This window comes from Lissotriton helveticus, chromosome 6 (genome assembly GCF_964261635.1).
Source record: "Lissotriton helveticus chromosome 6, aLisHel1.1, whole genome shotgun sequence".
NCBI lineage: Eukaryota > Metazoa > Chordata > Amphibia > Caudata > Salamandridae > Lissotriton > Lissotriton helveticus.
In genome coordinates, this window is record NC_136067.1 from 2,049,121,475 (window position 1) to 2,049,138,509 (window position 17,035).

The 17,035-nt window shown below is 45.3% G+C and overlaps 1 protein-coding gene across 3 annotated transcripts in view; it reads left to right on the plus strand.

Moving 5' to 3' along the window:
• The window catches only part of LOC144763981 (uridine-cytidine kinase-like 1), a 197,164-nt gene that overhangs the window by 156,320 nt on the left and 23,809 nt on the right, over positions 1-17,035 (plus strand). For all 3 annotated transcript variants that reach the window (XM_078650093.1, XM_078650092.1, XM_078650091.1), the window contains 3 exons: positions 6,990-7,112; positions 10,158-10,265; positions 11,615-11,771. In XM_078650093.1, the coding sequence (XP_078506219.1) occupies positions 6,990-7,112; positions 10,158-10,265; positions 11,615-11,771 (388 nt within the window). The remainder of the gene's footprint in view (positions 1-6,989; positions 7,113-10,157; positions 10,266-11,614; positions 11,772-17,035) is intronic.

Sequence of the window (17,035 nt, forward strand, 5' to 3'; positions counted from 1 at the left end):
CAACCGCCCACTCCAATTTCTCCTGACCCTTGATGATATGTTGAATGACTTGTTCCATCTCTGTTATCGGGATGGGAGGGTCGAATCCCACTTCTGACACCAGTTGTTGCGGATCAGAAGGAGGGACACTGAGGCGGGAGCGTGGTAAAGAGGGTTTTATTTTTATAAATGTCTTTTTTCGTCTCTGTGTAAGTCTTTCTCTAGCCAAAGCCGCAGGATCCAAGGTGTCAGCTAGGGTGTTGGACCGTCCTGGACTCGCATGCCGGCGCTCGGGTTCTCTGGGGGCGCGGTCGTCCTCTCTCGCCGTGTTCCAGCGCCACATGCGGGGAGAAAAGGAGACTCTCAGTACGGTGTACAAATTCGAGTAGTGTCAAAGAGGGAACCCGGGGAAGTAAGGACACCGGTGCTACTATATACACGTTGTGATAGGAAGGGATAGGGGTGGAACAGAGGGATAGCCAAGGAAGAAGGGGGGGGGGGGGGATTTGTGTGCTGGAGAAAAGGTGCAAGGAACACAATGAGGAAAAGGGGGCTGTACAACTTTACACGGGTGCGTCCCGCCTCCCAAGCCACCCAGCCACCCGGTCACGCACCTGGGAGAGCCACGCTCCTCCGTGAGCGTGGCTGGGCGCAGAGCGGTAACGTTGGCCTCCTGGCTTGTTCCCTCGGTCCCCGCCGCTTCCGTGTTCTCGCTCTCCACTCTTCTCCTCGATGCTTCTCTCTCCGCTCTCCTCCTCGGTGTCGTAGCACACCCAACTTCCTTGTTCCGGGCCTCTTAGCAGGTTGATTGGAGGTACGTCATCCGGGGGCTGGACCGCTTCCTCCATTCTTACTGGCAGGTACAGCGATGGCGCTGTAGGGGGGTGTGTCTCCGTCTTGACCCCGGCTCGGTAATAGATACACGCCTCTCCTTGCGTCTCGGCCTGTTGCCACCAGCTGGAAGAGCCTGTCTCCCACGGTTCCTGGGACGACGAAAGAGAGGTAGGGCATGAATCATGAGTCCACCAGTCGGGAATCGGGGTAGAGTTCGACACCGTCCCGGCCTCCCTGCTACAGTGTTTAATGTATGTTCTTTCTAAAGAGGTCGCGTTGCATGATGGTGCATGGTGTATCTTTGTGGAGTGTGCTTTTACATACATGGGAACACCAAACTACATGATTTCTGTGTGCTTTTTTTGTTTGTGTTGTGCGCTGTCTAAAGTATACTGTTGTAAATGGCCAACAGTGAACCATGGTGACGCCAACAAATCCTGCTAGATTTTTAAAAAAGCGGTAGGAAATTATATTACCAGCATTCATAGATTGAGGTTTCAGGCATAGAAGTTCAAGGCGCAAGTGCAGAAGGTTATTAAATATGCATGATGTTTCCCTAGAAAACAACATGGCAGTCGTTCAGTGAGGCCATCCTTTTGGGAGTGGTAGCCGGTGCATGTGCTACCTGCTTTACGAGATAGATCTAGTGATGCAGACTTTAAAGATAAATTGAAATCATTTGAGATCAGCATGTCTGGCAGGCCAGGTAACTCCATAATGTCTTCAAAGTGTTCATAACAGTAAGAAGAGTCCTAACATTGTTATTATTGGACCATCACTAGTCATTTTATGCATTGATTGAAGGATAGCATATTCATGATGAAGTTATGCACAGTATTGACTGTAATGATAGGAAGGATAATCCGAGATGGCAGTATATAATTGTTTGCTAATGCCTTCCCTTTTTTGTCTCTGTCTGGTGTGGGTACCTGGAGGCAAAGCTTAGGCATTTTACATTTCCAGTGAATACAAAAGTTGTTGGGCTGTTCCTGAGATAAGAGGAAAGTACGTGTCACGTAACGTGTGGGATGTTGGTAGGGTCCCGAAGTTCTACCCTTGGGCATCCATTTTGTTGGATGTAATGCCCTTGCAGGTGTCATGCGTCATCATCTGGGCATGCTCCTCGTTGGGTCGGCGGTGCAATACCCAACGGGCGACTCCTCAAAGAGGGGCTCTTTAGCGGAGATCTTTTTCCAACTGCTGTATAGATGAAGTGCGGGTGTAGGGCCAGAAAATTTTAGACGTACAAATGTGGATTAAAATAAAGCTAGGGGTACCAAGGACCAATTTATTCTGGTGGTCCTCTGCTTTAATTAAAATAAGTCTGAATGGTACTCGCTGGAATGTTATGCTTCCAGTGGCGAGTATCCGTCCAGTTGGTGCTATTGTTCGGGCGACATGTTTCTCGCTTGTGTCTATTAACTAGCGATTCTTCAGGACCTATTGAACTATTAAAGCAAGTATCTAAAGTGTTCACTGTCTACTTAAATGTATTCTCACTAGTGTATTGTCAGGTGTACAAGCTAGTGGAATTGCTAACAGAAAAAAGGGGGGGGGGGGGTTGGTTCTTTTTTCCGTGGTAGTACCTGCGTTAAGCTGCAACTACCTGGTGGGGAAAAAAAAGGGGGGGGAAGCAAATCACAACAGGTACAAAACATAACATCGGGTGACTTCGGACAATCTGTGTTGCATGCTAGTTTGTGTATTACTAGCGTGTAACAAAACACTGTAAATTGTGTTCATGCATTCTCCTCGGTGAGCCACAAAGTGGGCATGCTCCTGTGGATAAAAGGGTAAAAGCAATTCTGGAATAAAAACAGACAGACAACAATAAATGCAGCAGTAATCGTGTAGGTGATGAAGTCTCTAACTCATCTAATCAGTGTAGTGTTCAGGTAACAACAGTATCCAGCGAGTATAGCATCAGGTTAAATCATCCAACAATTGGCTAGTCATGGAAGGAAACCATAATTAACAGCCCTGGAACCCTGTTGTACCTCTAAAGCAGAACGCTATTGCATGTATAAGCGACTTAGCCTGTAAATGCCATCCTTCCTAAAAATTTAGCATTTCCAGCCGTGGCAAAACAAATCTAGGTTTGTGAACCCCAAACGGTGGAAGTACAGTAGCAGGACTTGGAGTCCGCACAAAGGCAGCCCCATTTCAGAAGTAGGGATAGCACTGATGGCTGGTCAAGTTATGTTATACAATTTTCTAAAGCGCACAGCTGCCCAGGCAAAGGGGCGTCTCAGCGCTAATAGCAGAAATTAAGTGCATCCAGACATGCTACGCTAAAGCCAAAGAAAGTCACCCTGCACAACCTAGGTCGAACTGTACACTCAAGAAGACAGCCTACATGGCCTTTAAAGGCAACTTCCCCTAAGCTGACATCTGTAGGGCAGCTACCTCGTCCACTCCACACACACTCACTAGACACTGCTTTGTGGATGTGCTAGCATGCCAACAAGCTCAGTTGGGCTAGGCTGTATTATGTATACTTTAACATCCTCTGGTTAGCCGCTGCTTACAGGAGAACCGCTTACATTCCGTGCAAATCATGTGTATCCACAACTATACATGCAACGAACGGAAAATGTTACTTACTCTGTAAGCATCTGTTTATGGCATATAGGGCTGTAGATTCACCTGCCCCGGCCCTCCTCTCTGGAAGCCTTTGATTGTTTCCGATCTCTTTGCTTTTACTTTCCTTCTTTCCTATATTTCATTGCATGGTCCATCTTCCTGCACTTTCCGTGCTCTATCTCAATCCTCACCCGCCATGTGGGAAAACAGTCTAATAATAGAGCGGATGCCCATGCGCATTAACTGTGCTTCAATTTTTTTATTAGGTTTTCAAAATCGCATACATGTATGACAGTCAAAGGTATATAGTAGCAGTACCAACAAAACTCTGTTACGTAAGTTAAAACATATATTCACACCATTTACTTTCCCACTAGGAGAAGAGGGACTAGGAAGGTAACTTTCTAATAAGCAGCAAGTAGGGCTCAACATATGTGAGAAGGAAAAAAGGAGGGAGTGAGGTAACAAGGATAAAGGGGAACATTGAGCAACCCCTCCGTCAATCAAGACATCGTATCGCCCAACGCTGCGCCTTTTGAAATGGTAACCACTGTCAAAAAATCTGAGGGGCATGGTTCTGCCTGCTGGATGGGTTGGGAGCATAAACTCATCCCATTTCCCTCCAACGGGTGTCCTCCATCTCACCTCTGTATCGTAAAGGTTTTCTTAAGGATTGGCCATCCCGTCTGAACACAACTCTCCTTGGGTACCAAGGCGCTTCTCAAACCACAAACACACCCTTGTGCACTGTTTTCTGAAGGCCTCAAAGGAGGTTCTACAACTTCTGGCCAGGATCCCAGGGGCATAAGTACTGTGCCTTCCGGGGCCAAGGCCTACAGCACCCTCGACACACCGACAGGTCAGTGAAATTGTAGGTCATGAAATGCAGACCCTCACCCTGGCGCCTCCCACTAAGTAACCTGTTTTACTTACGCCAAAATGCACCCCATATCTCACCAAATATATGCAATTTATCATTAAGTTGGTATATAATATGTTTATAAGTAGCCATCCCATGCATATCCGACAGTCCTTAATTATAGGATGGGAATATGGCAGATTTCCAATGACTTAGGATCTCCACCTTCGCTATTGCCAATGCCAGGGGAGAGGAGTTGGCCTAACAGCTAGGGCGCTCGACCTCGGACCTGGGGAACTGGGTTCGAGTCTCGATTATGACGCTAACCATCCTGTGATTCGGGGCAAATCACTTAATCTCCCCGTGCCTAACAAACATTAATGTGTGTCCTCATGTAACGTAACCGGTGTTATGTAAAGCGCTCTGATACCCGATTCAGATTCAAGTCAAGTTTGCGCTATATAAAACTATGAAAAAAAATATGCGGCAAGTCTGAGAGAAACTCTTCATCATCCAGCAATGCCAACCGTCTCGTCAACTATACTGCATACCCTAATTTGCACTTTAACAGGGCCCAAATTGAGCACCTGTAGTGCGATAGTGCCTGTCAGTCTCTCAAAATGTGACAATGTCACAATTCTGCACAGTACACTGACACCATTAGGAATCTGCCTACATGTGTGCCCTGGAGAGTCTGTCCGGGGTCCAGTGCCATTGGTGCAAGATCTTAGAATAACTATATTTTAGCCTTGATTCTCGGAGTGATTTATTGTGATCTTCCAAGACATCAATCCAGGCATGCTCTGACATGGAGAGGCCTTACCTGCTTGAAAGGGATAATTGAAAATGTAATCAGACCACAAATTCTGCTTTCATCCGGTGAATTAAAGGGTGTATTTTATCCTGGATTACCTTAACAAATCCAGGATTCAAATAGACTCCTTGATTTTTGATGTGGGAGAGGTGCCAAGAGAATGGGGCGTCCCCGAGAGATATTGTGGTAGTAGGTGTCGTTGGTAGGGCCTCATTTCAACCAGCTAAATTAGTAACCAGAAAAAACTGAAAGTGCCTCTTGCACTTTCATCAGTTCGTGCACTGAGTGTACAGTTGGTCAGTATAATAAAATGTTTTTTGCTCCCCTACCGATGTTGGTTTCCATGGATATGTTGAGTGGCATGAATGGCAGCTGCCAGCGGTTCCAGCGCAACGAAAAATAGTAAGGGGGCAACCCTGTCAGGTTCCCTACCGGACAGCAAAAAAATTGGTTATTCTTGTAAAACTATCAGGAAACCATAGTCTCCCGTAGCCTTCATGGTTACCAGATCATGGATAGCCTGTGCTATTCGTACATCTGTGATGTTGTTCTCAAGCAACGTTGTCTGATCAGGAGTGAGTGTAGGCACGGTTAGGTTCCCCTTGAACTCCCTTTCTGCCTGGGTCGTGTTGCGTGTTTTTGAGGAATACAGCTGTTCATAGAGGGTGCCCTAATAGCTGGTATTACACCTGTTTCAGCTTTGCCTCTAACAGGTGCTCCGTCTTTTCACCACATTCTTAGTGCCTTTGCTTCAATCTGAAGAGAGCTGATTCTGCTTGGAATGTATAATAAGAATTCAGGTCAAACTTGGCCTTTAGCAGGTTCTTGAGGAGGGTAGATGTCTATGTCAAGTTGTACCACACGGTCAACTGGTGTTCAAGGGTCATCAGTCGGTCGCTCTCACTCGCTACGGTTCTGAAAGTCAGCAGAGTCTTTGATCAGGTGTCACAGATTAAGCTCTGCTGGTCAGTATATGTTGTCTAAGATGGCCAATAAACCTCCATCCAAAAAGAAATTATGGGGTGTTTGATAGAAATGAGGCTACTTTAATACTTCTGAAAGGGTTGCATTTGTGACATGTAGAACTGTCCATTTTCTGGGAAATATTCACCACACATGTTCTCCCCTAAATCAGTTCTTAACCTGTGGAGCGGGGACTCTTGGGGGTCCGCAAAGCCTACTCAATGTGTCTACGACTGCCTAGAAAATTGAAAAGAATTAGCAGATTAAAACAGCTTATACAAATAAAGATGCACATTTTTTTTAAATGTTCTGTAATTGTGAAGGAATTTGAAATCTGGGGCTAAAAGTGAGTGTCCTCAGATTGAATCGTAGGACCAGTGGAAGTGCATCAAACAGAATATAGTATGGGCGATGAATGGGCTCAATGGAATTTAGAAAAGCTCCATCCAAGCAGTGTACTGTTTTGCGGTTCAAATGGTTGAAAATGCTGAGAGTTGGGCCTCTGGCTTCCAGTAGTGACTGAGCGGGTCCCCGGATTCCAATAATGAGTCCGTGGTGGGTCCACAGAAGTCAAAAGGTTAGGAATCACAGCCCTAAATGTTCAAGTAGTCATCGCTTGGACATCAAGAACTCTTGTGCAGAAGGGAGCTAATCATTTAACCTCCTAATGATCAAGAATCTTTCCTTCACCAAGAAGTTCAAACTGCTGGAGACATGGAGCTTTATGGATATCAACATTCCCCATTCCCCCAAGCCATCCCTTAAGTGGGTCAAATGGATGGCTAGTTGGGCTGCCTGAGCCAGCCCAGCCTGGTTACCATGTGAACCACCGCAGACGCGCCTAAACTGTATAGATCTCATGTGCTGACAGTTAAGTTTTACTGAAAAGGAACGGACAGCTTGACATCCTATGTTTAGCATTGTAATGATAACATGTTTCTGCTCCTCTGTTTGCAGATCACAGGTGTGTCCATTCTTCGAGCAGGCGAGACAATGGAACAAGCTCTTACTGCTGTTTGCAAGGATATCCGGCTAGGAAAGATACTAATCCAGACCAACCACGACACCGGAGAACCCGAGGTATAGTGATAGTTTGACTAACTCTGAGTTCAAATCACTTGCAAGGAGAGACTTGTTTTTTCAGCATGATTAGAGGCTAGTTATTACTGTAGTCTGTAGTGCAGTAACGGTGGAGTATGAGGCTGACTAGAAGTGGCTTTAAGCTGAGCTCATGTCTGTGTATGTTATGTTATGTTATTTTACTTTTGTATAGCGCTCGGATGCCGCAGCCAAGAGGCGTCCCGGCGCTTTGGAAAATTGGATAGCACAACACAACAGCAGGCAGAAGCGACAGAATCTACACTGTAGAAAAGAGGAAAGTCTTCAATGCCTTCCTAAAAGGAAGCAAGTCAGGGATTGAACGGAGAGGAGCCGGCAGAGAGTTCCAGAGGGCAGCCGCCAGCACTGAGAACGAGCGTCCACCCATTCTAGCTCTCTTAAATCGCGGTACAATGGCGAGATTCAGTCCAGCAGAGCGGAGGGTTCTAGCAGGGACATAGTGCAGAATAGTCTGTGAAAGAATAGGAGGGGAGGCTAAATTAAGAATTTTAAAAGTTAGGCAGAGGGCCTTAAACTTAATTCTTTGCTCCATCGGAAGCCAATGAAGATCCTGGATGGTTCGACGAGCTGAGACAAACTTCGGGAGGCCGACAAGCATCCTAGCCGCCGTATTTTGGACCCTGTGAAGACGGGATAGTTCGGCCTGATTTAGACCCAAAAACAGAGAGTTGGCGTAGTCCAATCTGGTAAGAACCAGAGCTTGGACTATAATCTGTCTGGTCTCTGCATCAAAAAACTTAAAGATAGGTCGCAGACATTGCAGAGTACCTAGGCATGCGCCAGCCACACGCTTAGTGTGGGAGGTGAAAGAGAGCTTATCATCAAACCACACCCCGAGGTTTCTGACTTCACTTACAGGGGTGGGAACAGGGCCTAGATCAGACGGCCACCATTGATCTCCCCACAGCCCACTTTCCCTACCAAAAATAATGACCTCGGTTTTAGAGGCATTAAGTTGAAGTCGATTATTCGCCATCCAGCCAGCAACAGCTTTTAACGCTGACTGGAAGGTGGGGGCGTCCATGTTGGAGTCACCATTAAGTGCCACCGCCAGCTGCGTGTCATCGGCGTATGACACTAAGGAGAGACCGAAAGTATGGGCTACCTCCGCCAAAGGCTGAACATATAAATTAAATAAGGTAGGGCTAAGAGCCGAACCTAGGGGAACACCCTGAAGTATAGGGCGAGAAGCTGAGGCAAAAGGAGGTGTAGACACTTTAAAGCCTCGATCCTTAAGAAAGGAACGAAACCACTCAAGTGCCACCTCTCCAACTCCTGCCTCCATCAGACGGTGTAAAAGAATCTGATGGGACACCGTATCGAAGGCGGCACTGAGATCCAAAAGGATCAGTGCCGCCGTCTGACCCTGATCCAACAGCTTCCTGATGTGCTCCACCACAGCCAAAAGAGCAGTTTCGGTGCTATGACCCGCACGGAATCCGTTCTGGGATTTATCCAGTATATTCGCTTCTTGCAGGTGAGATGTTAGAATTCGATTAGCATGCGCTTCTGCTAGTTTGGCTGGCCAAGGAAGAAGGGAGATGGGGCGATAGTGTTCTGGCTTAGTGGGGTCAAGGGCGGGTTTTTTAAGGATAGGAATGACCATCGCCTGTTTCCAAGCCCTGGGAACACTGCCCGTGCTAAAGGACAGATTGATAAGACCTTGCAAGGCAGGATAACAGCATTCAGCAGACTCTCTAAATTGAGCGGGTCTCATGGGGTCATCCGGAGAGCCGGATTTGACTTTTGTCGTCAAAGCTAAAAACTCATCCAGAGTCGGACTGGGAATAATCAACAATGGTTTGAGAACCAGTGATGTAGACAAATTCTCCCTGATGGGGAGCTGAGAAAATGATCTATAAATGGCCTCCACTTTTTCTACAAAAAACGAGGCTAAATCCTCGCAGTGTGCCATAGAGGGTTCAATAGTAGCACTGTCAGTCCTCTTGCTTGTAAGGTCCTTGTATGAGAGCTGACTCGCTGTAAGTTTACTCTAAACACTCGGCATAAAGACTCAGGTTTGGCATTATATTGTGATAAATGAATTGTGTGTGAATGTGAAATCAAAAGTATGTTGGTATATCGATTTGCTCTAGGTAAATGTGTGTGTGGGTATGCATCTAGAATTGGAGTGTCCTGTGGGTTGATTGGTATTTGAGCTGAGCTCCTGTGCAGAGGTGCGATGGTCTGCCATTAATGTGGTGACAGTTTTAATTCCTGTGACTGAACACAGATGCTTGATTTATAACCAATCATAAACCAAGCATCTGTGTTGAACCTCTATTATTTCCATGAATTACCATAGTTTGAGTTGGGTTTCTAAGCTGGTTGCGTGAGTTAACTGTGCGAAGTATGGCAGAGGCAATCTGCATTTAAATAGGTGCTGTGTTCTGGGTGAGTTACCAGTGAACTTCCATGCTAGCGTGCATAGGCTAGATGTGAGCCCCCACTGAGCATTGCCGCTGCACATTTGCATGTGTCCTTAGTCAAAGTGACTTCAAGCGGTCCCCCAAGTTTGCGTGTAACATTTTCTGCTTCTCTGAGCACACTGGACTCCATAGCCCAGTCTAGTCTCGGAATGGGCCTGAATGTAGGCTAATGTTGAAATTCCTGGGGACATGTTGGGTCAAACTAGAGCTGGTGTGCATGAGGTTTGCTTGATGCAGTATGAAACAAAGTTTCTAAGATCGAGCCTTGAAGACTGCATGTTGGAGCTTTGAGGATTTGAAGGTTGGCCTGGGTAGCTGAGCTGATGCAGGAATCTCTAGGAGGTAAACTCCATGATGGGTTTGAGTTCATATTGAGATGTTGTAATGGTAGCTTGTGGGCATTAATGTTTAGAGTGTGTAAGTAGAGTCAGCTTAGTGTGCCTGGCTGTTAGGAGTAAGGTGGGAGTTGCTTCAGTTAAGACTGAGTTACTGTAGGTGAAGTCTTAGGTGAGTATGATGCCCAACTCGTTTCATTACAGATGAAGTGGCGTAATTGTCTTGTATTTCCTCTTTGCAGTTGCACTACCTCCGTCTCCCAAAGGAGATTGGTGAAGACTATGTGATTCTCATGGACAGCACAGTTTCCACTGGAGCCGCAGCCATGATGGCCATTCGAGTGCTGCTGGTAAGTGTTTCCTGCAGCCTGCATGACCTTAAAAGGGAATGGGTGGTGGCAGCCACTTATCCCACCGCTGATAGTACACTGAAAAGATGAAATTCTGAAAACACACCAAAGGGAGAGCATCAAGAATCACCACATGCAGACCGCTTTGGGGAAGGAACTGGTCCTGACGCCACAACTAGGGCTACTTAATATCTGGGCCACAACTGACCTAACCGACATCGAACAACAGTTAGTGACATTGGGATCTACACTGGCTAAGCGGGAACCTGCGAGAGGTTGGGGTAGGGCCGCTCAGCCCTCTACTATTGTATCGCCCGAAGAATTAGACAGATGCATTGTGGCGGAGACTGAGGTGCTTGTAGCCAGGGGTTGCCCCAGAAAATGGGATAGGAAAAGGTCCAAATGGAATGTGTATCGTGGAGATATCTGTGTGTCCCCAATGGTGGAGTTAGAAATGCGCAGAACTGCGGGCCGAGACGGCCCAGATTGATGTATATCTGACAATGTAACATAAGGAAAGTGCAATGATGTGAGTAACTTGAAAATCTGATGTTGAATAATACATGTATACTTGCCATTGAAATCAATAAAAATGTTATTAAAAAAAAAGAGAAAAAGAACATAAAGAATGTACTGCTTGTTAAATTAGCACAGCTTTGTTACAAACACAATGATTTTCAAAACTCAAGTAATGAGATGGTGTAATTCTTAGTGATACACTTTGCATGATATTAGTTGTAACCTACCCAGAGCCCCTGAACAAACGTTGTCTAGAAACTTTTTGCCCATTGCCTAAGCTCCAATTCAGAAAGATCTAAAAGGTGAGCAACTTGAAAATGATTACACTCCAGTTTAATTGTAATCATCAGGTGCAATAAAGATCTTTTATTAACTCTCTCCCTCTGTAGAATGAACACAATCCGTTTAAGTGCTACAATGTGGAAGGAAAAAACATGCAGCCAGTGCCTGAGGCAATACAAAGTAGTCTATTATTCAGTCTCAGACGTTAAGCTGTAGTTCAACAGCTACATTTCCTTATTGTATATGAATATAAGAACATGCTTTCAAGATTTTGTTAACACAGATCTTTCAGCTGTCTCGTGGCTAAAGTGCAGATATACAACCATTTCCCCTTGTGTTTAGCCATCCCCAAACAACATTTTCTGCTTGATGGCTTATACCCAACTCTATCCTTATTTTCAGTGGCATCAAGAGATGATTACATTTGCAGTATAAGAGGATTATAAATTCCTTACTGCTAACATGAGTCCATCTAAGTCTTTATTGACTGTTTTGTAATAACCGGCACTGCAGCACACAAGTAACTGACTTGACTACTTTTGTTTCAGGACCACGATGTGCAAGAAGAGAAGATTTTCCTGATCTCTCTACTGATGGCAGAGATGGGGGTCCACTCTGTGGCTTACGCATTCCCAAATGTGAGGATCATCACCACCGCCGTGGACAAAAGAGTGAATGAAGAGTTTCACATTATCCCGGGCATCGGTGAGTGTCTGCCGTGCCAAACAATGGCAATCCAGTGTTCATTTCTTAACTCATTTCTTAACTTACAGTTCAACGCCCAACGCTTATTTCTGCAAGTAGTCGTCTTGCCCCCAAGTTATCACTAACACCAGAATTTCCAGGAGGAGTAAGACTCATACAAAAAAAGTTAATAAACTGGCCCCATAGCTGCTGAGCTCAGGCCCCTTGAGAGCTCAGACTCCTGGCATAACTCACATGTCATTCCATCACAACCCCAAAGACGTGACCTTGTCAGGTACGTGTACACAATCCATTCTGAGCTTCCTTCATTTGTGGCAACAAGACTCCATCCACCTATCTCTGTCCTCACTGGAATAGATACCTGCTGGGGGGGGGGGGGGAGTTCAAGCATATGATTGGTGCAGCACACACTTGTCTGGACCTCATTGGATGAGCTCATATCTTTATCCTCATTTATATAATTTTTGCAAATTCTCCACAAGACACCACAGCTTCCTCAGATGGTATAGGGGGACTAAGAGTAGAGATTATGGCTGTACCAGGGGAGTGTTTTATTCTAGTCTTAAGGATTTTTATGATTACTGTACAGCAGCTTATATATAGTGGGTGCTATTAAAATTATCATAGCGTTGGCCAAAAATTATAACTTTTTGTTTCCTGAGTTTATCTCGCATCCCTTTCTCATTCCAGCCAGTTCACCTTCTGATAGGGTGTTAGTAGAGTGTGAGTGTATGGTTATTTAACAGTAGCCATGTGCTTTTCTTTAGTTGGGGAGGGGCTTCTAATGCAGTGGTTCTTAACCTGTGGTCCATTTCCCCTGTAGTTCTGCAATACCTAGTTGGAGGTGGTGGGGGGGGCAGGTCCACAGCTGTTTAAACAATTTATTACTATTAGAAGATAAATTAAGTGTATACACAAAAAATGCTAAGTTTATAATGTTTAAATACTCTGTAAAGGTGAGGGAGTTTGAAATTAGAGGCTAAAATTAAGTTGGTGTCTTTAGCTTGAACTGTGGGAGCAGCGCCAGTATAGCAAACAATCTAGTATGGACCATGGATATGCGCCGACAAAAAGAGCATTGGTGCATAACCACTTATGTCTGACTTTGTCGTGTGAAAATTGAAGTCCACTCAAAATGACCTTCTAGAGGCTGAGTTCTACAAGGTTTGCAATGTTTTTCACTCATCGGGCAAAGTATACATTAACTGGATCCAGCAGTACCTTTGCACGAGCACAAGTCTGTTTCTTCCATTGTTTCTCAAACACTGGATCCACTAAGTTAGAATGTTCCTTGCTCTTTAGCTAAGTGATCTGCTGTTTATCTCCCTCAATGTGATTTATAGTAAAGGGCCTGAATTCCTCCACATAAAAATCAACAAATGTGCCACACCTAGGAGCGCATGTTCCAAGTTAGCCCTTTGACAAATTATTTCTCCCTTACACCGAGAAATCAGTAGGTGGCACTGCTTTTACATGCAGGCTGCCAATTTATGGAACACCTTTTACCAAAAATAAGTCACTGAAAATCATATGTTACTCACAGGAATGGTTGTACAGTTTTTTTCCACCCTGACTAGAATGGTCACCCGGTGGCACCAGCACCTTGTTGTACAAGCAACAAGAAGTCAGTCTGCTTGACGAGAACTCCATGCAACTTGACACCTGTAAGAGAATGCAGACAGTCCTAGTTGCGTACAGGCCATTTGCCTGATACTACTGCCGATCAGAAGGCCTTAATATAGTACCTTCTGACATGCAAATGTAATTTCTCTATCATTTTACATCTGAAGATTGCATACTGTCTCGAAAAGCATCCTCCCATTATATTCCTAAATCCCTGTATGGAAAATTGGCCTTTATTTAAAACTCTCAATTTTTCCCTCCTTTTCCTTCTTTTGAGTGACCCTCGCCTTATATCATATCAAGCTGTACACAGACAAAGGAAGCATGCAGAGGATACTTCTAGCTGCAGATTCCTTACCTTAGAATTATCCCCAAGCGTCAGATTGGAGCCGGAATTTTTTCTTGAGTAGTAGTACCCCGGTGCACGGGTAGGTGATGTTCGACTGTGTGTAGCCGGGTCTGCACCTGAGGGGATGTGCGAGGTGCCTATATAGGCGTCACCCCAGTGTGCTGACGTCAGTTTTTGTCTTTCCATGGGAGTCAGCGCAGATCTGGAAAGAGCTACCCCAGTCTTTTTTTGGACTGCTTCTTTTTCAACTTTTTGTCCAAGTTTTTTTGAGATCTTTCTCCTGGTGTGGCAGTTATGGCAACTAGAAAAGCCGACTTGAAGCCCTGTGGCGCCTGTTACCGACTGATGGCGGTGTCAGATCCTAATCTTGTTAGTGTTGTGGTCGCGCTCGACGCACCGTAGGCAAAGACCTGCTCCAACTGTTGCACCAAGCACTCCAAGGACTTGAGGGAACGATCCCTCAAGTCCTTGCCACTTGATATGCGACGCTCGCGATTCCGGTCGAGAGAAAGGTCCCAGTATCGGTTGAAGAGCCTTAGATCCTCGTCTCACTCGAAGTAGTCTTCTGGCAAGTCCCATGAAAAGAAGAATAAGAAGTCGAAGAGGACTTCGACTTCGCCCTGTCCATTGAAGTCTTCCGACGAGACGAGAGCATCTTCATTCAAGGCCTGGCTCTGTGGTAGAACCCGGGCCTGGGCTGGCTCAACGCCTCCCAGAGTTTCCAGGAAAAGGAGTGACCCCCGCCCAACTTCGCCAATTTTATGAAGCTATTCACCTCCTATTTGGGTGGCCCATCCATGCTGGCGCACCCTCAGGTCCTGCATGTTCGGGAGGGGTCCCTACAGTTTCTCTATTGGCGGTTCTGCCCCTGGTGCCAGTCAGACGCCTTGGATTTATTTATTTTGAAGGTTTTATAGAGCGCGAACAAGATCCTTGCGGATATCAGAGCGCTTTCCAGTATTCAGAGTTGCATAATACATAGGGAGAAGTATGACAAATTATACACGTAATAAAGGAGGGGTGACATGCGCAAGGGGTAATAATACGAATGCAAAGTACAAAACGTGGGGACGAGAAACATGGGATAAAAACAGAGATCAGGAATAGTAGTGGAGAGCTTAACGTGAGTATCTCGATTTCTTAAGTTCCATGGCAGGATATCGTGCCTAGGGAGAATGGATGGACCTCCCAATGCGGGAAAAATTATTCTTCAGATTTGCTTAGCGTCTAGTCAAGTAAATTTTGCCATGGGGATCACTTTTACTTCCTTTTTGAAGAAGACGGTGGAAGAGTTCAATCTGGTTCCTGGGGGAAGAGAGTTCCAAATCCTAGGTGCCATTCCAGAAAAGGTTTGTTTATATGTTTTCTTTTTGTTGAATCTTTGAGGTTTTAGAAGTAGGTTGTCGGCACCCCTAGAGGACCTAGACCCGCCGGAGATTGTCAATTTCTGGGCAAGGTAAATGGGAGCCTTGTGGTGTAAGGCCTTGTGTGTCATGCACGCTATTTTTAGAGGAATTCTAGCTTCAAGCGGGAGCCAATTCAAGGATTTTAGATCAGTGGAGATGTGGGCACTTCTTTTCGAGCCCCTGATGAGTCTTGCTGCGGTGTTTATTGAGGCTCTCAGGGGAGCTGTGATGGCTTTTGGAAGGCCGCAAAAAGAGACACTTCCATAATCCACCCGCGGGATAACTAGCGCTTGTACAGCGATCTTGAAGTCATTGGCTGGCAGGAAGGGCTTTAGCTTCCTCAAAGTGTTGATCTGGAAGTTTGCTCCCTTTGTGGTGTTGCTAATGTGTTTCTGCATAGTGAGATTGCTGTCCAGGGTTATTCCCAAGGATTTTGCAGAGTCAACGATAGTAGGTTGAACACTAAATGCAGTGATATGTTGGATTTGGTCTTGCATAAAAGGGAGATTAGCAGGTGGAGCGATAAGGAGGAATTCGGTCTTTAAAGCTTTCCTTTTGAGGTGGTTTTCTGCCAACCAATTTTGGGTGTTCTTTAGTGTGGTATTAAGTCGTTTAATGTCTTCTAAGGTATTGATCTTAAGATAAAGTTGTGTATCTTCGGCGTACATATGATATTGCACGTTAGACGCCTGTAGCATTTTACTGAGTGGCTCCATAAATAGGTTAAAAAGTGTTGGGGATAGTGAAGACCCTTGTGGGACGCCCAACCTTACTGGGGCTGGCTTGGAAAGGTTGTTGATCGTGAATTGTGTGCGGGTATGAAGAAAAGAGGAAAACCAGTTTAATACTACTCCAGACAGCCCCATTCCAAGGTTGAGAAGATCAATCAGATTCTCGTGTTTGACCGTATCGAAGGCTGAGGATAGCCACAGATTTCTTAACGACCCATCCATCGTCCCCGTTCTGCAAACTTATTTCCAAGGACAGGGCTGTCCCCTTTAAAGGCTGTGGTTTTCCACACCAGTGGTCAGAGTTCTTCATGACTCCGGGCTCCTGGCTTGGAAGTCGTGAAAAGAAACTGATGTCAGTGTGCTTGGGTGGCATCTATAAAGGCACCGCTCCTGTCACTTCCGACATGAACAACTCCACCTACTGCCGCACAGGTTTACTACTCTGGAAAGATTTCTGGATCCAGTCTGCCGTCTGGGAATAATTCTAAGTTGAGGAATCTATGGCTAGATAGTCTCAAGCAGATAAGGCGTTACTGAAGGCAAGTAACTTGATCTTAGTCGCATTCCTGTCTGTCTTAATCTCTTTTCTTGTATTTCTCCAAATTGGGCATCCCATATTTCAAAGGTCACAACCTCTCTTTTGAAACCATGTCCCTAAAACTTAACAATACCCAGTCTCCTCAGTCTATTCACCCCGATAACCATTTGCATGAACTTACATGGTCCCCACGAACGATCACTCTTCACTCCCACTAATTGAATATAACCCAACAAAACTGGAATACATACATGGGATGTTTTTTTTGAGAGCACACTGCTAATCCAAATAACCAGCTTATTACCCCATAGCCTTGTGTTCTGGAGTAGCATGTTAATCACTCTAAAGTGCTTCAATACTTCATCTGTAATAGTAAGAACTCTATAACAAGTGAGTGTGGTTGTGTATTGAAAGTGTCCTGAGGCGGAAAGCCGGGACAGAATGTTTTAACCTTGTTCCTTTTGGTAAAAACTGCTATCACTGTTAAATTGCGATATTGCTAAAAACTGTTTCACTGAAAAGAGAAATTTCACCACTGCTATTTTAAACCTGCACTTCGGTAAGCTTGGACATCTGAATCTGTGCACTTACCCGATCTTCACTTTTTAAATCTGCAA